This window comes from Maniola hyperantus, chromosome 13 (assembly GCF_902806685.2).
Source record: "Maniola hyperantus chromosome 13, iAphHyp1.2, whole genome shotgun sequence".
NCBI classification, from domain to species: Eukaryota; Metazoa; Arthropoda; class Insecta; order Lepidoptera; family Nymphalidae; genus Maniola; species Maniola hyperantus.
In genome coordinates this window covers 3,100,363-3,121,762 of record NC_048548.1, presented here as the reverse complement: position 1 = coordinate 3,121,762, position 21,400 = coordinate 3,100,363, and the positions used below count along the sequence as shown (strand labels likewise).

The 21,400-nt window shown below is 38.0% G+C and overlaps 1 protein-coding gene across 1 annotated transcript in view; it reads right to left on the bottom strand.

Moving 5' to 3' along the window:
• The window catches only part of LOC117987958 (zinc finger protein 484-like), a 40,668-nt gene that overhangs the window by 4,960 nt on the left and 14,308 nt on the right, over positions 1-21,400 (bottom strand). The window contains exons 7-9 of the mRNA XM_069502684.1: positions 810-937; positions 546-705; positions 180-334 (exon numbers count right to left, since the gene is read on the bottom strand). Of these exons, the coding sequence (XP_069358785.1) occupies positions 180-334; positions 546-705; positions 810-937 (443 nt within the window). The remainder of the gene's footprint in view (positions 1-179; positions 335-545; positions 706-809; positions 938-21,400) is intronic.

Sequence of the window (21,400 nt, the reverse complement as noted above, 5' to 3'; positions counted from 1 at the left end):
GCTATATCGCTATCTCTGTCTAATCAGAAATATTTAAATGCTTATAACTTTTTTGTTATTTGATCGATTTAATTAGTTTTTTCAGTTTACGTCACTATTTTTATCCTAGTATATAGCAAAGTAATAAAAAAATTGGAGTCAAATACCCAATTGTTAATTCTTCTAGTTATTATATTTACCTCGACAAATTCAATGGGATTATTTTCTTTCTTGGCGTCTGGCGGCGGTGGACTCTGTTGCGCCTCTTCGTAGTCGCCGTTTTCGCCGTTCTCGCTGGTGTCGTTGTTTACCCACTGGCAACTATGTATCTCGAACTGCTCATTGGTTGTGAACCCTGGAACGGTAAACATAATGTTAATAAAAGAAGATTTTTAGGGTTCCGCACCCGAAGGGTATAAACGGGCTCATATTACTAAGCCTCCACAGTCCGTCCGTTTGTTTGTCAGCTGGCTGTATCTAGTGAACCATAATAGGTAGAGTTGAAATTTTTCTTGTTCCACATACTTGCTCGCTTAAAGCCATCCTCTCGATTGAAATGCACATACCTTCATTACATCGGGCGCACCAGATGGCGTGCGGCTGCTTGAGGTGGACATTGGCGTGCACTTTCAAGTGCTGTTTCCTCTTGAACTTGCGGTGACAAATCGGACACTCGTGCGGTCTGCTCTCGTCCGACTTCTTCGGTATTAGGATGGGCATGGGTGTCTGTCGAGTTAAATACTGTTTAAAATCTGACTTTAATACCGTTTTGTTTTTCAACGTATTTTAAAGTCAGGCAGGGACAAGTGAACTTATTCGGTATGACTTACCACAACTTCAACGTCGATCTGGTCTCCCAGCAGAGCTTTGAGCTGAGAGATGCCTTCGCTGCCCGCCTCGTGCGAGCGAATGTGGACTAGATTCACATGTACCATCATTTGATCCTCCGTATGGAATGCTGCGAACAAAAGTGCTAATGAATACCAACATCTTAAGAGGAGTTTATTCGTAGCGCGCTCCATATAAATGTACAATACGTAAATCAACGATAATACGGGACAGGTTAAAATCGATGCAGAGAGATTTTATTATCAAAAATATTGAAATAGGTAGGTACATACAGTCTTACAGGTATCTCAATCACTAAATGCGAAAGCGTGTTTGTCAGTTAGTTTATCACGCCACAACTGAGCAACGGATGAAGTGATTATTTTACATGGATATATTTAAAGACGTGAAGAGTGATAATAGGTTGGTATTTATCCCGGAAAACTAAAGAGTTCCCACAGGACTTTTAAATACCTACACCCAAGCGGATGAAATCGCGGGCTTCACAGTGGTCGATATATCTATCGTGTCTATTGTGACCCGCATAACCGGATACACTTGGTCCTTTGTACGCCCCCTCCCTTTAATCCTCCCCCTAGAATGCTAAGCGCTCACTCCGTGAGTCTGATTGAGCTTTTAGGTTAACAGCACAGTAATCCCGTGCTCGGAGTTAGGTCACTTCTAGAAAGCTATTTGCTTTCTAGCTAATCCGTTACGTTTGTAAAAGGTGTTAGCTGTACAGTTAGTACAAGATTGAACAATGCATTTATCGTTTATCGTTTCGTTTACTCCTCACGGTCAATGTTTACGTATTGTCCGGCAGTATGAGTTGGCCATAACAGTCAGTATTGGACTCATCGAGTAAAAGAAATAGTAAACGTGATGGTCCAACTCTCGCCACAATTTGTCTCTCTTACACGTTCGCAAAAAAAGGGGGACAGATATACGCTGCCATTTTGTTGAGTTTGGCATTTATTATTTCGTTTATTGACGTTTTTGACAGATTGACAATGACAGATTGACAGCGTGACAATGACAAACAAGTGACAGTCCACCACTTAGTCTATGGTGTGTGTGTCTATGGTAATTTGTCTAAGATCACTAAAAACCTCAAGAAACTTGTGTCCAGAGCCAAATTTTCATCAGATTAAAAAAAAAGTTACCGCTTTCTAGTCTGTTACTCTGTCATTGTCAGTAAAAAAATAAATCAAAACAAACCAACGAAACCAACATAACCTTTTATCATAACTGAAACTGAGAGTTGAGACTGAAACAAACGGAACAATCGCTTTAGTTTTAACTAGAAAACTGAAGTTTTACTGATTATTAGGTATATATTATTGTACGTAATACAACTTTGTAGAAACAACTTCGACAAGGAAGCTGACAGAAAAATAAGCTGGGCTGGGCAGCATTTGGAAAATTGCGTCAAGTCTTCAATTCGTCGATACCCCAAAGCCTAAAGACGAAAGTCTTTAATGAATGTGTCCTACCTGTGATGACGTATGGTGCTGAAACGTGGACACTGACAGTTGGCCTTGTCCACAAGTTCAAAGTCGCTTAGCGGGCTATGTTGGGTAACTCTGAGGGACAAAATCCGTAACAACGAAATCCGTTGGATGACCAGAGTGACTGACATAGCCCAACGAATTAGAAATCTGTACTGGCAGTGGGCAGGCCACGTCTGCCGCAGAACCGATGGGGCAGACGTGTTCTGAAGTGGAGACCGCGTATCAGCAAGCGCAGTGTGGGACGACCTCCAACCCGCTGGACTGACGACCTTAAGTAAGTTTACTCTCTCTCTTCGGATCACGCTCACATAATGTACTAATTACTAGGTAATACAAATCTCTTGATCTGAATTTGGACACATAGACAAGTGGCCAGGTTTGAAGAGTATAGTTAAATCATAACATAACTTCATATGTACCTACCTACTTAAATAATTACTGTCTACTAGGTACCTAGCATTAAATGAGTTCAAAAAGGGCTGAGCCATCATTAATAATTATATTTGTTAGAACAGTTTTGACTACTGACCGCTTGATAAATGACAACACATTTTAGACATAATCTTGTGGTACACTGAAGTTAAAGTTGCAATAAAACATCTAGGTAATCTATTACAGAAAGGCAACTCTTTAATAATCAATTCAGTTTTCTTTGTTTAAGACATGTAATTAAGTTCGGGACCTTGAGTTTGAGCTGTATTTTAGTGTATGTATAAAGGTTATCTGTCTATCTATCTGCTGGCTTTTTACAGCTCATCCGTTCAACCAATTTTGACAAAAGGTACAAAGATCTTTCATCCTGGGGATGGATATAGCCTATTTTTAAATAAACTAGGCTCTGAAAATCGAACAGTTCCCACAAGATAAATGAAGTTGCGAGTATAAATTATTTAGTGTGGAGCTTTGTTACATGCTGGAGAAGGAGATAGGCTACTTTTACCCTTTAAATCAGCGCGGATAAAGTCACGGGCATCATCTACTTATTAATTAATATTATAAATAAAACTTAGACCTCATTAAGATAGATAGTAAAATAAGAAGAATAGTTCTTGTCTAATTAGCAATTTAAAAAATTAAAGATCAATAATTTCTATTTTTTCAGTGATAACTGTGGACCAGTTAGTTACGTTATGTTAACAGCCTGTGAATGACCACACCACCTGCCTAATCCACTTTGTTAGAAGAATGCAAGTTGATTTTGCTGCATCAAGACTACACTCTACAGAATCCTCATAAGTCATCTAAGTGCAGTAACACTGCGCAACAAACTACAGTTTTATAACAATATAAAAATTTAATAGTAAATAAAATGTTTTTTGTCTCTGCTTTTCTATTATGAACATAGTGTTTTTATAGCTAGTCATGCCATAAGATTCTTTTATAGGCATTTAAATTCATACCTACATACAACGGGCTAGCTTTTGAGACTTGCCGCCTTGATGGAGAAAAGAAGAGGAGATAGGGACGTTCCGGAGTCTCTGGATTCATCCATACAAAACGTGAGTGAGTCTCTGGCTGAAGGAGTGAAGGGGTTGACTTACCCCGCCGCCCCCTACCGAGGCTGTTTTAAGTCAATGACAATTTTATCAAAATTAAAAATCATTTAAAAAAGTATACATCCCCGGCGGAAAATCACTCCTTCCAAGGGAATGATTTCCCTCCCCTCCCTTTTACCTCAGCTACCCCCATCAAGGCTGCACGTTTCAAAATGTTCATACAAATAAACAAAATTGAGAATTGCCTGTTACGTTCTCAATAAGCTCATAATTAAAAAAATTGTGAGCTAATCTTTGAAGTGTAGAACCGATTTTGATGAGACTTGGTGCACAAACAGTTGGGGACAGTGTGGCTAATTCTGTTAGACGAGGTCTAAATGTATTGCTATCCTTTTCTGCAGTGCAGGGAGCTTATGAAAGGAACAGCAATACACATAAACCTGTCATTTTAATTTAGTTTTGATCATAGATTCCCGGAAATATCCAGGCAGGCAAATTCCAGAATACTTTTTAACTATTATTAGTATCATCTGAAAACTTACTTTTTTTAGGATGAAATAAAACAAATTAAATTCTTTTGTTTAAATTTAAATTAAATACTATAAGTAGTAATATATAGGTATGCGTATAAGTATTTTACATCAGCTGTAAAATTCATAAGGTGTATTTAAGTAGGTACATCATAAACAGTTCAAATTATATAGGTATTCTACAAGTCTGATGACCCCCAGGTTAGTTGCAGTCTTGACTCTTGAATTAAGTTAGGTTCTAGTGGCCCTAGCTTAGGTAGCTGGAAGATAGGCAACATAATCTGGTAAGTATAGGTTAGGTACCATAGATGATCTGCAACCTGAAAATAATAATTTATTTTAGAAAAATACTTAATATAATAAGCTAGCTAAATTTGGTAGGTAGGTCCATTTCATACAAAATTTTACTAACTTATACCCTTCTATACTAGATTGTGCCCGCGATTTTGTCCGCGAGGACTACACAAATTTCAATTAGATAGATCAGTCAGTCAGCTTTTCCTTTTTTATATATAGATAAATTAAGTACCTACTTTCTTGTTTGTGAATGGATGCAAGTAATGGTAGGTAGTAGGTAGGTATTTTCTGTTATTGTATGTATGTTTCTTAATATACCTGGTAGGTAGGTACCTACCTAGGTTTCTATTCTGGTGAAAAAATGGGTTGATTTTATCAGATGTAGGTACCAACTTATATGTATAATTGAATCATAAATTAATGTAAGTAGGCACCTACTTAGTAGGAAATTTGAGCCACACGTTTGATGTACCTACCCATAAGGCTTAGAATAATATTATGTAGGTATTAGGTACCTAGGTATAGGTAGGTAATAAATTGTGCATATCTTACCTTTGCCTCAATGATCAAGGTGTGACATACTCTTTGTGATCGATCTTACAACGCTACAAGTAAATGCATTCTGCGAGCTATATGTATGGATGGCTATCGCTGCACAAAATGATTCATCCGAGATGCACTATTATCATTATCTATCATTTTAGCCTGTGGATGTCTGTCTTCTACATCCAGTCATCGCTGCACAAAATGATTCATCCGAGATGCACTATTATCATTATCTATCATTTTAGCCTGTGGATGTCTGTCTTCTACATCCAGTCATCGCTGCACAAAATGATTCATCCGAGATGCACTATTATCATTATCTATCATTTTAGCCTGTGGATGTCTGTCTTCTACATCCAGTCTTGAGGCATCCTCATTCAGCCACTTCACGTTAGGTACCTACTCTATAATATGAACGGTCCATCGGTCGGTACCCCACTAGGTACTTGTAGGTATGCTGTGGTACCAAATCTCAACTCAGTAGGAACGCAGGCATGGATTGTTCACTGCCACTTCAACTTGCTGGGTGGTTTCGACTATGTGAGAACCTGTTTCTTTGACGGATGCTCAACCAAGTACGACAGGCATGGATTGTTCACTGCCACTTCAACTTGCTGGGGGGTTTCGACTATGTGAGAACCTGTTTCTTTGACGGATGCTCAACCCAGTACGACAGGCATGGATTGTTCACTGCCACTTCAACTTGTTGGGGGGTTTCGACTATGTGAGAACCTGTTTCTTTGACGGATGCTCAACCCAGTACGACAGGCATGGATTGTTCACTGCCACTTCAACTTGTTGGGGGGTTTCGACTATGTGAGAACCTGTTTCTTTGACGGATGCTCAACCCAGTACGACAGGCATGGATTGTTCACTGCCACTTCAACTTGCTGGGGGGTTTCGACTATGTGAGAACCTGTTTCTTTGACGGATGCTCAACCCAGTACGACAGGCAAGGATTGTTCACTGCCACTTCAACTTACGGGGGGGTTTGGGCTATGTGAGAACCTGTTTCTTTGACGGATGCTCAACCCAGTACGACATGCATGGATTGTTCACTGTCACTTCAACTTGCTGGAGGGTTTGGGCTATGTGAGAACCTGTTTCTTTGACCGATACACTGCGCACATCACAAATTACGCCGCTGAACCAAATTTAAGTTACACAATCACGACGGTTAGCTTTGACTACCTTCCCAAACATTCTCCTTGCCTCCGTGGGCAAATTAAGGCACTTCACTTATTAAATTTCATCATTTTGTTTAATTATCAATAAGCTTTCACGCTTCTCTCACCGAGTATTTTTTGGTGAGTTACAATTCGACTATCGACTCGTATCCATAAGCGAAAATGACGTCATTTACTAGTTTTAGGACGTCAAACTTAGGACTCGTACTGCCAAATTACTCGATATTGGTATTGGTGTAGGTAAACGCAAACCATTCTCGATGGTGACGTAGTTATGTGGTAATTGGTATCGTAAAGTTGAAAGCTATACTCGCAAACACTCGATCATCTTTAGTTCGCAATATTTCCGCTGTGTCGCTGCCTGTAGATGTATGGAAACAGTCGATTTCGACTTTGGTATTTTTAAAACTATGAAATCTTATACTAACTGTACTGATGATAATGTACAATGTACATCCCGGCAAGCTGAGATTAGGATTTATTTATTTATTCAGAGACAAGCTGTTAGCCCATGACTGCAATCTTACCTAGTGGTAAGTGATGATGCAGTCTAAGATAATAGCGGGATAACCTGAAAGGGGTATGGCAGTTTTTATTAAATCCATGCCTCTTTTGGTTCAAGCTAATTCGCTTGGCGGCACGGCCTTGGCGATAGGGTGGTAACTAGGACCGATGCATATGTGTAAATTTAAAAAAATAATAATGAGCCTCGTAGCCTGATACCCGTGGGATATAATTATGAGGGGTTGAGGACTTTTTTAAGACTCCACTGTGAAAACCCTGCTAACAGCTGATTGCAGAAATGAATCAAAAGTTAGAGGTGCGTGCCCGAGATCGAACCCCCGAGCTCCGATTAGTAGGTGGACGTGCTAACTACTAGGCTATCAGCAGCTTAGCTTAGCAAACTAAAGCTACGTAACTCAAATTCTGTTCCATTTTATAAGTCCCGCAAATTGCTATTGCGCCGGAACCATGTATCATTAACATCGACATGACGTCATTGACGTATATTTAAGTAAAAATATACTATCAGCTCGAAACTTCAGTCTAGTGCTGGCGTCACTAAAATGGCATCCACGCGCATTAGCAATTTGCGGGACTTATACTGCGCAAGACCGAACCGAATCCGAAAAGTTCTTAGTCAGATGCGTATATTTTTTAAAAGCTTTTATTTTTAAATTATGGCATAAATAAATAAATATTCCCTTTTAACATACAAGAAGTAAGAACCCTTCTTGGCAGTCGATAATTGAACGTTCGGAGCCGTACACATGTTCTACAATAACTAAACCGTGAAAGGGTCGAACCTCGGTCGAAAGGGTCTTGGCATATTATCCACCCCCCATTGTACAACCCCCAGCCCCTGGTACATGAATATGAGCTTAGGGTAGCTTTGTTGCTATGTGAATTATATTTCAGCCTTTAGTAAAGTAAAGTTCTTTTGACGATCATTTTTCTGGCGGTGTGTGCCACATTTGGATAGTGAGACTTGAGACTCAAAAAATCTCTTTTCAGAAATTCCACCCGAGCATAGCCTAGTCAGGTTTTTAGATAAAAAAAATCGATCAAGTGCGAGTTGGACTCGCACACGAAAGGTTCCGTACCATTGTACAAGATATAACACTTTTTAATTTTCATGGCGGCCATTTTGAATTTTTTTAAAGGATTTTTAGCCATGTTAAATGACTAATATGGGGAATATTATCTCTCCAACTAAGCGTCAGGCTTGTGCTAGGAGTAGGTACGACAATAGTGCAACGGGTGGGGTTTGAACCGTCGACCTTTCGGTTTTCAGTCCACTCCTTTACCGGTTGAGCTATTGAGGCTCTAAGGTTTATTTTTTGTGGAGGTTTATTATTTGTTGTTATAGCGGCAATAAAAATACACATTCTCACATAATTACGAGATACGGAGGACAGCCCGCTGACAGACAGACAGACGGATGGACGCAGAGGCTTAGTAATAGAGTCCCGTTGGCACCCTTCGGGTACGGAACCCTAAAAAGGCAGGAATATGTTATTCTTATTTGATGTAGGGGACGTGGGAACACTAACGAACTCTTTGGATGCCCCAACTGCGTTTACCGTTGAGCGGTAAAAGGGGGGAATAATCCGAAAGGTGGCACCCCTTGAGCTAGGTATACACATTTGTCGTACGCTAGGACAAGCTTCAGAACGCCTTATATACTTTTACACGAAAAGAAACAAGTAGAATATGCATTTACTACGGGTACAGATAGCTATTATGACATGGACATTGCTAAGAAAGGATTTCTGAAAATAGGGGTTTGAATTTATTTTATTTTATTTATTTTTTGCAATCAACAGCGATATATACAATATAATTTTACATAATAACAGACTGAAAATAAGGCCAAATAGGATTACAATTTTTTACAGATTACTTAAATAGATAGTGTAGATACTTATTTAGTGTAGTCCACGCGGATGAAGTCGCGTGTATAAGCTAGTCTATGATAAAACTGCTCCTAACATTTCAAGATATAGTACGCGACAGGTCTAGATGGTAATCGGGGTGGGGACGCCCCGCACACTCGCACAGCCCCGCATTAACCCGGTACGGGATAGCGCGGGTGACGTGCGGGTATCCGGGTGTCCCCCCACCTCATACCCCGATTGCCATCTCGACCGGTCGCATACTATAGTTACATTAAAATATCTGATATTGATTTCAAAACTCGTTCACGGTCCGTTTTGCCATCCTTTCCCCTATTTTTGATTTGAAAGCCGCATTTCTGGGAACATCAATTTCTAAAAACAACTTTTTCAAATTCAAACCCTCCAAGGGTACAAAGCCTTTGGACAGGTAATTTTTTTTTCATTACAATATTAAGTATATGTATGCATTTATTATTATAAGGAGTGAAGGGTGGGTTTTTGTTGAGTCCCATTTTTTTGCTACTTACTCGTTATAAATCTTATTTTTTTACATTAGTCAGAGTTGTGGGATCGCTAAAATGTGGGATTGGATTAATTTGGACTAAAAATCACCTGTCCAATTTCAGCCAAAAATATAAAAAGAAAAATATGTAATTAAAACGTAAAATCTAAACAGGGCTCCCCAAAGTGGGCGGCGCTGCCTACCAGTTGGCAATAAAGTTACGTAGTAGTGATGCTTCAAAATGTATAAGTTATTTTGGAAGTCCCCTGAAGGCTGCCTGTCCACTGGTGCGAAGCTAGGTAGCGGAGGAGAGCGAAAAAGATGCGGAGCGGAGTTGCGGACTGTATATTTCCATAAGCGGAGCTAGGTTGCGAGCACGCGACTAGTCATTTGAGTGACTGGCGGCGGGCAATTAGTTTCGCGCTCCGCTTCCCCGCTCTGCCTCACTATTGTGACGTTGTAAATTTTGAACTACTAACTGGCGTCTCGCTTTTAATTAAAATCTATTTTGTTCAAAGTATGTTGGTGCCACCTAGCATCAAGGTGCAGAACTACGCGTGGGTCGATGTTCAGAGTTCATTCGAGCCACAATAGATGGCGTTTGCTTCGTTGTCAATTGTCGTAAAAATAAAACAAAATAATTAAATAAAACCATAATATCATTTGTTTATTGTTAAGTCATTAACAAAACGGTTCTTATAATATATCCTTAGGTTCCGCAAATATTCAAAAATGAATTGGCTTTATGATCAAACTAACTAGAGCGGCCACACTCGGGTTGCGTCTGGCAACACCGATTGCTGAGATTTAGAATTTTCCTGGAGTCAACATGTGAAGACGAATTTTTTTCGTTCCAGGAAAATCTCATTCCTTTTCGCCCATGGCTTCGCCTGGGAAAATACAATAGTTAAATTTAGTCATCCTAACGTATTTCGATGTTTCATCAGTTATGTTCCAGTTATTTTATCTTCCCAAATAAATGAGGATAATGGGTTGTGGGTGGACTTCTGAAAACCATTGGTGGCCAGGAGTTCAATAGGGATTACGTTTTTCGTATTTTACGTTTACGTTTACGTTTACGTTTTTAATTTTACGATTTTACGTTTACGTTTTACGTTTTAGTTTTCCGTTTTCGTATTTATTTCTTTTGCACATTCACGTTGGCAACTTAATTTCTATGGATAAGACTTGGTGAAAATCTTTGTAATGAAACATTTCGGTTGTGAAGAATCAAATAAATTGAGTTTTGGATCTTGGCCGATGCCGTCCAGCTACCTTGCAGTCTTCGCACCTACAAGTAAGCAAAATGTTTGTATCCTGCAACAGTTTAGTGAACCTTCTTAGTGTATGTGTACAGTAAGAACCCTGTCTTTTCTACTGAGCTTTTATTTTGAAACAATTTTATGAATTTTACTGTGTCATTGTCTATTCCATGCCAATGGCATCTTAAATTTAAAACATAGATCTTATGTACTATCTACCTAAGTCATTCTAATGTATCTAAATTAAGTCTTGGCATTAAGCTAGAATAACTAAGCATTATTAGCCATCATTCTGTATTAAGCGACCCCGGTAAAAGTTACATTAAAAACAATTTTGCCTAACATCTAGCAAATTTCATTTATAACACCTCATATGCATTACAAGGGAGTCGACGGCTAGCTTCTATTCTTTACTAGGTAGATAGATCAAGTAAAGTAAATTAAAATTATTTTTTTTTTCCTCTAATCTTTGTAAGGTGGTAGATTATTCCGTATCCGGGTATATTTCTATTCCGCCCAATTTACCACCCTTACAAATGGCGCCCGAACGTTTTTTTTTATATAGTTATTTCAGTATATTTTGAGAAATTTTGTGAATTTTATGAAATGTACTCCGCTGATTGTACAATTTTCTAAGTAGTGACACATTGCAAAGAGCACTAAGCTGTTTTTATGGTTAACTAACTAAATAATAACTAATAGTTAGAAATTTTGTTTGATAGTTTAAGTAATTTTCTGAGTATAGTCCAACAATGGTTTTTTTTTCTTATTTAATTAACACATTATAAATGGTGCTTATGCCGTTCAATTATGTTATTTGACTTACCTTGGAGGTGTATAAGTGAATGTTTGCCTTCAGTTTAGTAATAAACATTGCTTAACTGAGTTGTTGTTGGGTATTGCTTTCAATAGTAAGTACATCTTATGTTTGAAAATTCCGGTAACTTAGTATAATTAAAGTTTTGAAACGCTATGTCCTGTTAACTAGTTACACACATACATTTATAAATACTAAGAGTTACAACTTGTGAAACTAAATATATAAACTATATTCAGAGATTACATTAAGTTCAAGTAGGAAGTTATGAACAATTTTTTTTCAGTGACTTGATACTTCATTATTTTGTTGAAATTTTGTTTAGAGCTGTGTTAAGGTTATGATAAAAGCTACTTCACACACAAAACATGTTAAGTTTAATTGAATGCTGGTAGTTTAAAGTGACATTTAGAAACAGATTTTGTTGTATTTTAGGTTATGTGTTAAAAGTGTAAAGTAACAGCCATCAAACCATTGCACAATCTCTTTGTTTTTTTTGAAAGATAATATGCTATTCAGAGTTCATTGCAACTTTGTTGCCTGTTTACTTTTGTAATTGTAAAGGTTGTAACACACTGTGTACTCATAAAGGTGATACTGCACCTTACAATCATTTATTCAATTTTGGGAAGTTTATTTTGTTATATTTTGTTTACTATAGTAATAATATGTGCTTGTATTATTAACAATATTTTGGAATAGGAACATAATTGATAAAATAGTTAGGATAGACTTAAGAATATTGTTTTTGTTGTGTATTTTGCTTGTGTATATTTAATAGTTTAAATAACTTCTTTTGTGTTTGTGTTTAACCAATTTGTATAAGGCTAAACATAGACAGTTACACAAGCTCGATATTTTGTTAAATGTGTTTTGACTTAACACAATGGAACAGACTTTTGCCCAGTTTCATTCACTTTTGAAGGACGAATTGTGTTATGAGGTATCCATTCGTTCCGAAACTCCAGCACCTACAGTGCTAGGTTTAAAGAAACAGTTAAAACAATTAATTCAGGAAATTCCTTCTGAATCAATTTTAGAGACGGATTTCACTTCTGAAAGTGAGTTAGGGGTTATTACTAAAAAACTTCAAGACTTAGAAGATTTATTAAAAAAGTGTTCTGACACTAAAGATAGACATGCCCTCTGTAGGTCTAAAGCTTTAGCTTCACATTTGTACTTTAGAATTTTGAGAATACAGTGTTCCGAACTCAGCTTAATAAGTAGGAAGAGTGAATTACATACAAAGTTGCAGAGTTTGATTTCCAGATTAGATGCTGACAATGAGTCGTCTCACGACGAATCACTGGATTCCGAGAGTACCGCCGTTGACTGCACTGGTGATAAAAATGTTGCCAAGTGGAAGTTAAATTTCAACGGACAGGGTGATCCGCGCAGTTTCATCGAACGCGTTGAGGAATATAAAAGATCTTATGGCGTTTCAGATGGAAAATTATTTGTTTCTGCATTTCATCTTTTTACAGGCCGAGCATTGTTATGGTACAGAGGCAACAAATGTCAAGTTTCGTCTTGGTCAGAATTGAGAACTTTATTTTTAGAGGAATTTGATGCAGTAGATTATGACTACAGGTTGCTAGGTGAAATTCGAGCAAGAACACAAGGCTCTGAAGAACCTGTGTCTATCTATTTCGCTGTAATGTTTTGCATGTTTTCAAGGTTGTCAACACCACTTTCCGAAGAACAAAAGTTACAAATTTTATTACATAATATTCGCCCTTTTTACTCAGAACAATTAGCTCTTGTTGACATTAAGTCTGTCGCAATGTTGAAGGAAAAGTGTCGCAAACTAGAGGCTGCGAGGCAGCGTTCCGCCTTATTTTCTGAGCCTACTAACAGTAAGGCAACTTTAAGTTCAGAGTTTGCTTACAAACAAGTGACAAAACAGATAAACACACTTTCAGTCACACCTGCACCTAAGGTTGATACAAGTAAAGGCACTGATTTTTCGAAAACAAATAAACAACTATGTTACAAGTGCGGCAAGGGTAACCATTCCTTTAAATTTTGCAGGACAGTTCCGAAATTTATTAGATGTTTTTCGTGTGGACGTCAGAACTTTACAGTAAAGACATGTCCAAGTTGTAGTAAAAAGGCGACTAGTAAACCCGCTCCGGACAAAAATTCAAAAAACTAATTAGTAAGAACTGTGCAGAGACACAAGTAAAGAACTTGGTCATTAACAACAAAACATCCCTTTTACCTGACACAGTTCTGTATTCAGTGGATAAACGAGACTTTAGGCCACATTTAAAGGTTTTTGTTGACGGTTTTGAGATTACAGGTTTACTAGATTCCGGTGCTTGCGCGTCAATTTTGGGTAACCAGGCGCACAAGGTTTTTTTGAGATTCGGTTATAAATTGCATAGCAGTATTGATACCACATTTTCAGTGGCAAATGGAGACAAACTTGATTGCATGGGTTATATGTTTATTCCGATTACTTATAATTCCGTAACTCACATAATAAAATTTTTTGTAGTACCCTCTATAATAGCGGATGTTATTTTTGGCTGTGACTTTTGGAAAACATTTCAGTTAGCCCCTGGCATTTTTGATAATTTAGAATTAATTAAGGCACCTTCTCAATTTTACAATATTTGTGCGATTGATAATAAACAAATTCATACCATCACTTCTTTTGAAAACTTATCATCTCAACAGAAAGAATTAGCCCAGTCTGTAGTAAATAAATTTTTAGATATTTCTTCAGAGAAAATTGGATTGGGTAGAACAAAATTAATTGAACATGTTATTGACACCGGTGATGCCTTGCCAATAAAAATAAAACAATATCCACTTTCTCCCGAAAAGAAGGAAGCTTTAAGTAAAGAGTTAGATAGGATGCTGGAAATGGACGTAGTTACTCCGAGTGAAAGCCCTTGGAATAACCCAGCAATTTTAGTGAAAAAGGCAAATGGAGACTGGAGATTTTGCCTAGATTGCAGGAAATTAAATTCAGTGACAAAGGGGGATTCATACTCAATACCGTACATTCCACAAATTCTAGATAGCTTGAAAGAGGCAAGGTTTTTATCATCGATTGATTTAAGTTCAAGTTTCTGGCAAATTCCATTAGCTAACGACTCTCAGGAAAAAACCAGTTTTACAGTTCCTGGTAGAGGGTTATTCAAATTTAAAGTCATGCCGTTTGGCCTATGCGGTGCACCAGCACGACAGCAGAGGTTAATGGACCAGTTATTTAATCAAAATTTTTGTAGTGATATTGAAAATGGAATAGTATTTTGTTATATAGATGATATTGTTATTTGTTCTGCTGATTTTGAAACCCATTTAATTTTATTAAACAGAGTTCTGGATAAACTAAAAATGGCTCAACTATCCATAAATTTTGATAAATGTAATTTTTTCGAAACTCTTTGAAATATTTAGGGTATATAGTGGATGAATTTGGTTTACGCACAGATCCTGGAAAAGTTGCCGCAGTTTTGAACTTTCCGACCCCAAAAACTGCACAGGAGGTAAAGATTTTCCTAGGCACTTGTTCTTGGTACAGGCGCTTTATTAGGAATTTTTCAACCATCGCTGCACCACTCAATAGACTAACGAGTAAAGGAAAGAACGCACCTAAATTTGAGTGGAGCGAACAGGCAGAGGTAGCATTTAATACATTGAAGAATGCGTTGGTAACCGCACCTGTTCTTGCGGTACCGAATTTTGAAAAACCATTCAAAATACATTGTGATGCTTCTGCATATGGTGTTGGCGGTATGCTAACGCAAGAAACCGATGGTTGCGATCATCCCATTGCGTATGTCAGTAGGAGCCTAAATAAAAACGAAAGGAATTACAGCGCGACGGAACGCGAGGCTCTAGCTGTGATTTTTGCAGTGGAGAAATTTCAGGCTTATTTTGGTTCCAAGCCAGTCACAATTATCACAGACCATGCATCCCTAAAGTGGTTCTTAAATTTAGAAAATCCCTCAGGACGACTCGCCAGATGGGGTTGTAGATTATCACAGTATAATTTTGTTATCGAACATAGGAAGGGTTGTGATAATGTAGTTCCGGATACCTTGTCGAGACTCATACACGTAGATGTAGTTGGTGATCGTGATGATAACTCTAGTCAACAAGTTTTGGTAGATGACTGGTATGACAAAACATTTAATGGCTGTAAAATCAATCCAGCAAATTTTCCGAATTTTTGTATTTTGAACGATAAACTATATCGTTACAGTAAATGTAAATACCAGCTTCTCAGTGAGTTCGACTGGAAAGAGGTAGTCCACAAGAACGACATCCTTAGAATTATGCAACAAAACCATGCAGATGCAACTGCAGGTCATTTTGGTGTGTTCAAAACTCATCGCAGATTATCCCTCAGATATTTTTGGCGTGGTATGTATAAGGACGTGGTTGAGTACGTTAAGAATTGTGATACTTGCTCTGCGTATAAACACACGACATCAGCCACTCCAGGTCTGCTTGGGAAGCCTAAAGTCTGCGAGAGACCTTTTCAGGTCATTTCGGCTGATTTAGTCGGACCTTTGCCTAGGTCTAAATCAGGATTTACATTTCTTTTTGTGGTGACGTGTTGTTTTTCGAAATATACAATGTTGTTTCCGTTACGGCGTGCCACAGGTGCCGCTGTTGTTAAAGCGCTAGAGAATTTTGTATTTTTGAACCATAGTGTTCCAGAGACTGTGATTGTGGACAATGGGTCCCAATTTACAGGATCTGAATTCCGTAATCTCATTAAGCGTTATAATATTCCGAAATTACACTACACACCACTGTACACTCCGCAAGTTAACCTTGTTGAGAGGTACAATAAGGTTGTTATGACTGCTGTAGCCGCTTTTGTGAAAGATAACCACAGGTCCTGGGACGAAAACCTGTACAAGGTCCAGTTCGCCATAAACAGTGCGGTTAATGAATCCACTGGATTCTCCCCGTTCTTCCTTGTCCACGCTAGAGAACCGGTCTTAAATGGTTCCTTCTATAAGGACACGGATAAGGAGTACGAGGCCGGAATTCCAAGGGAGGAATACGCAGGAAAGTTTGGAACTTTGGAGGACATATTTGGTCAGGTTAGGAGAAATTTGTTTCAGGCTCATGCAGAGTATGCAACGCATTACAACTTAAGGCGTAGGTCTGCAAGCTATTCTGTTGGGGATATAGTGTGGAAAAAGACCTATCCACAAAGCGACGCTACAAATTTTTTCGCAGCTAAGCTGGCACCTAAGTATGAAAAGTGCAGGGTTGTCAAGGTTTTGTCACCTTTGGTTTACGAACTAGTTAGAGTAGCTGACAACCACCCAATAGGCACTTGGCATATTAAGGATATTAAGAAGTAGATATTTGCCATTACTTAGTTTGGTCTAAACTGTTTGAATATTTAAGTTATCAATATTCAATTAGGAATTTGTATGAGTGTAGTGATGTTCTGAGTTAACAGTTACATTACCATGGTTCAGTTGAGGAGGAATGTAGTGGATGTATGTAGGGATGAATATGTGATGATTGGAATGCTTGTGGTAGACCAACCGGTTGAGAAAGTAAAAATGCAAATATCGTACTTTGGGGATAACGAAAAGGGGGGGGTTTTGTGTTTTGTTTTCGTTTTCCTTCTAGATAATGGATCATTTCTGTTATTTTTCCGATTCTGTTCCGAGATCTATTTTCTAGGAGAGTTATTTCGTTTTTTTTCTCATATTCCGATTTTGATTCGGTTTTATTTTTCCGAATGGGATAGAGAACGGTTGCCATATCAGATGGACCCGTTCACAACCAGATTTTCCGTATTTGTTGAGTAACAAATATTACGATGGTAGTTTAAAAGAGTGAACCACCGTAGGCCTAGACGCATTCTATCAGTCAGCTGAAGAATGATGCCAAGATGTTTCCACTCAAGTGTCTTAGACACCATGAAGTTTTTTGTATATATTCTTTTTAGAAGTTAGGGTTGTGTAGTTAAGTATAATGTATAAAACCTTACACTGTTTTCAGTATATTTATTTTGTTAGACAATTTTCCTTGTTAGTAGTAGAAGTGCGTTCACGCGTAACTTCTGTGTTTTTTTTTTTGTTTGTTTGTTACAGGCAAATTGTTAGTAGTTGTTGGATGACGCTGAGGGCAGCGTGGTTCAACCTGTTGAACCTTTTCGTAGGAGGGGAAGTATTGTGACGTTGTAAATTTTGAACTACTAACTGGCGTCTCGCTTTTAATTAAAATCTATTTTGTTCAAAGTATGTTGGTGCCACCTAGCATCAAGGTGCAGAACTACGCGTGGGTCGATGTTCAGAGTTCATTCGAGCCACAATAGATGGCGTTTGCTTCGTTGTCAATTGTCGTAAAAATAAAACAAAATAATTAAATAAAACCATAATATCATTTGTTTATTGTTAAGTCATTAACAAAACGGTTCTTATAATATATCCTTAGGTTCCGCAAATATTCAAAAATGAATTGGCTTTATGATCAAACTAACTAGAGCGGCCACACTCGGGTTGCGTCTGGCAACACCGATTGCTGAGATTTAGAATTTTCCTGGAGTCAACATGTGAAGACGAATTTTTTTCGTTCCAGGAAAATCTCATTCCTTTTCGCCCATGGCTTCGCCTGGGAAAATACAATAGTTAAATTTAGTCATCCTAACGTATTTCGATGTTTCATCAGTTATGTTCCAGTTATTTTATCTTCCCAAATAAATGAGGATAATGGGTTGTGGGTGGACTTCTGAAAACCATTGGTGGCCAGGAGTTCAATAGGGATTACGTTTTTCGTATTTTACGTTTACGTTTACGTTTACGTTTTTAATTTTACGATTTTACGTTTACGTTTTACGTTTTAGTTTTCCGTTTTCGTATTTATTTCTTTTGCACATTCACGTTGGCAACTTAATTTCTATGGATAAGACTTGGTGAAAATCTTTGTAATGAAACATTTCGGTTGTGAAGAATCAAATAAATTGAGTTTTGGATCTTGGCCGATGCCGTCCAGCTACCTTGCAGTCTTCGCACCTACAAGTAAGCAAAATGTTTGTATCCTGCAACAGTTTAGTGAACCTTCTTAGTGTATGTGTACAGTAAGAACCCTGTCTTTTCTACTGAGCTTTTATTTTGAAACAATTTTATGAATTTTACTGTGTCATTGTCTATTCCATGCCAATGGCATCTTAAATTTAAAACATAGATCTTATGTACTATCTACCTAAGTCATTCTAATGTATCTAAATTAAGTCTTGGCATTAAGCTAGAATAACTAAGCATTATTAGCCATCATTCTGTATTAAGCGACCCCGGTAAAAGTTACATTAAAAACAATTTTGCCTAACATCTAGCAAATTTCATTTATAACACCTCATATGCATTACAAGGGAGTCGACGGCTAGCTTCTATTCTTTACTAGGTAGATAGATCAAGTAAAGTAAATTAAAATTATTTTTTTTTTCCTCTAATCTTTGTAAGGTGGTAGATTATTCCGTATCCGGGTATATTTCTATTCCGCCCAATTTACCACCCTTACACTATGAAAACTAAAACTAATGCTAAAACAGCTGAAAATCAGCGTCCTGCATCTTATGTGTGTCAACGCATATGATGCAAGACATTATGCTGAACTGTACACCCATTTGGGGTGGTGACACAGATGAAAATGTTACATTTGTACTTTGTTTTTATCTGTGACACCAACAACAAATAAATGCATTTTCTTTCTTTCTTTCTTTCTATGTTTCTGCTCTGCGTGGCCCCGCTCCGCGTTAAAAATGTATGATTTTCTAAACTAGTCCGCAAATCTTTGTCCACTGAGGCGGAGCGGGTGTTTTATGCATTCCTATTGGTTAATATTAGCACAGCTCCGCTCCGCTCCTCCAGCATGACAGCAGACATGCAGCCAAGTGGTAAAATAGGGGTTGAAAGTTTGTATGGGAAAGTTTTAATTATTGTTATTGTTAGCTTGAAATTTGTTAATCCATATCCATACTTAATATTATAAATGCGAAAGTGTGTCTGTCTGTCTGCTAGCTTTTCACGGCTCACCCGTTTAACCGATTTTGATGAAATTTGGTACCGAGATAGCTTGCACCCCGGGGAAAGACATAGGCTACTTTTGATCCCGGAAAATTAAAGAGTTCCCACGGGATTTTTAAAAACCTAAATCCACGCGGACGAAGTCACGGGCATCATCTAGATCATTATAAGACGTAGGCGTCAGCTAAGAAACGGTTTTCAGAAAATCTCCCCTAAGAGGGCGAAATAGGGGTGGAAGGTTATATGAAAGTCCTACGTTTTGAAGTTACAGACGTGAAAATCGATACTTAGGTAGGGAAAATCCCCTTAAGGGTGGTAAAATAGGGGATGAAAGTTTGTAAGGAAAAGTTTTAATGATTTCTAACTTGTGAAAGGTAGGTTCTTTTTAGGGGGTAGGTCTAGGTAGGTAAGTAATTCTCAGCTAAGAAAAGATTTTGCGAAACTCCACTCCTAAGAGGGTGAAATAGGAGTTGAAAGGTTATATGAAAGTCTCAAGTAAGAATGAAAATCGACATTTATGTATTCCGGGTTCCGTGCCTTAATGAAACTGAGTGAGTAGGTAAAATGAGCCCTTTTGCAGCGGGAAAATTTCTAATCTCATGAGAGACCAGAAATTTTGCGCGGACGGGGTCGTGGGCAACTGCTAGTAACTATAAAATAATATCACAGTAGTACCGGAGGGCTGGCAGCTACCTCGGTCAGCATATTAGTCTGGCCATTCAATGAGGTAACGCTGTCAGCGTTCTGGGCACCCTGCCTCGTTCGGTGGTTTAAATGATATATTTTCGATCTGTAATTTTTATGTTTAATTGTTTAGATTCGTTTTATTACAATAAATAATTAATACTCAAAAAAGATCACAGTATCAAAGCAGTTTAAGATAAGTTTAAAAAAATACTAAAAGTATGATCCTGAAAAAAGCATATTACACAATCGAAGTTTATGTAAATGATGAAAGAGCGTGAATTTGACCTGCAGCTCGTTCCAGCAATGCGCGGGGCTGCAATTACTTTTTCATATATGGCATAATATTGTATATCAAACCCTTGAAAAGAGCAAACGCCGAATTTCTTGCTGGTTCTTCTCGGTAGGAAAGGCGTTCAGAACCAGTGGTAGATGCATTTGACGATTCAAAAGTACTTGTAAAAGTTTAATTGAATAAAAAAAAATATTTATTTGGCAAATATATATATATAGGTACAGTTTTGGCATCTACACAAAATATAATATAATCACATCTCCAAATAGTATTTAAAAATATTTTTAATATTTTTGATAATCTAAATCCACGCAAAGTCGCGGGCATCAGCTAGTTCAACATAATTGATATAAAATACAAGTCGCTCGTATTTTGGTCGTCAGCTCAAATATCTAGCGAGCAGGCGAGCAGGCGACCTTCGCAGGCCCTCCCCTACTTTGTGGCGATCCCCATGGGTCGCAGCTCACAGCGTGGGGGAAAATGGAGGGGACCGGCTGGGTCGATCGAGGGCTTGGATTGAATTTATTTTTATATTAGGGGGATTTCAAGTTGACGGTTAGAAGGTGGGGGACTTTTTTAACGGACGAGGTTTAATATTAACCGATTTCAAAAATAGCGAAGGATATTCCTACTACTAAGGGTATACTCAATAATATTATAAACTAGATGACGCCCCCGACTTCGTCCGCGTGGATTACGGTTTTTTTAAATCCCATGGGAACTCTTTAATTTTCCGGGATAAAAAGTAGCCCTTGTCCGTCCCCGGGATGTAAGCTACCTCTGTACTTACCAAATTTCATCAAAATCGGTTAAACGTTTGAACCGTGAAAAGCTAGCAGACAGACAGACACACTTTCGCAATTATAATATTAGTATAGATGCTAAAGTGTGTCTGTCTATATTGTCTGTTTGTCTGCTAGATTTTCACGGCCCATATCCGTTTTACCGACGTTAACGGAAGCCTGCATTCCGGGGATGGACATAGGCTACTTTTTGTCCTGAAAAATACTACCTATATGAGTTAAAGACCTAGAGAGTGCCAAAGTCTACTT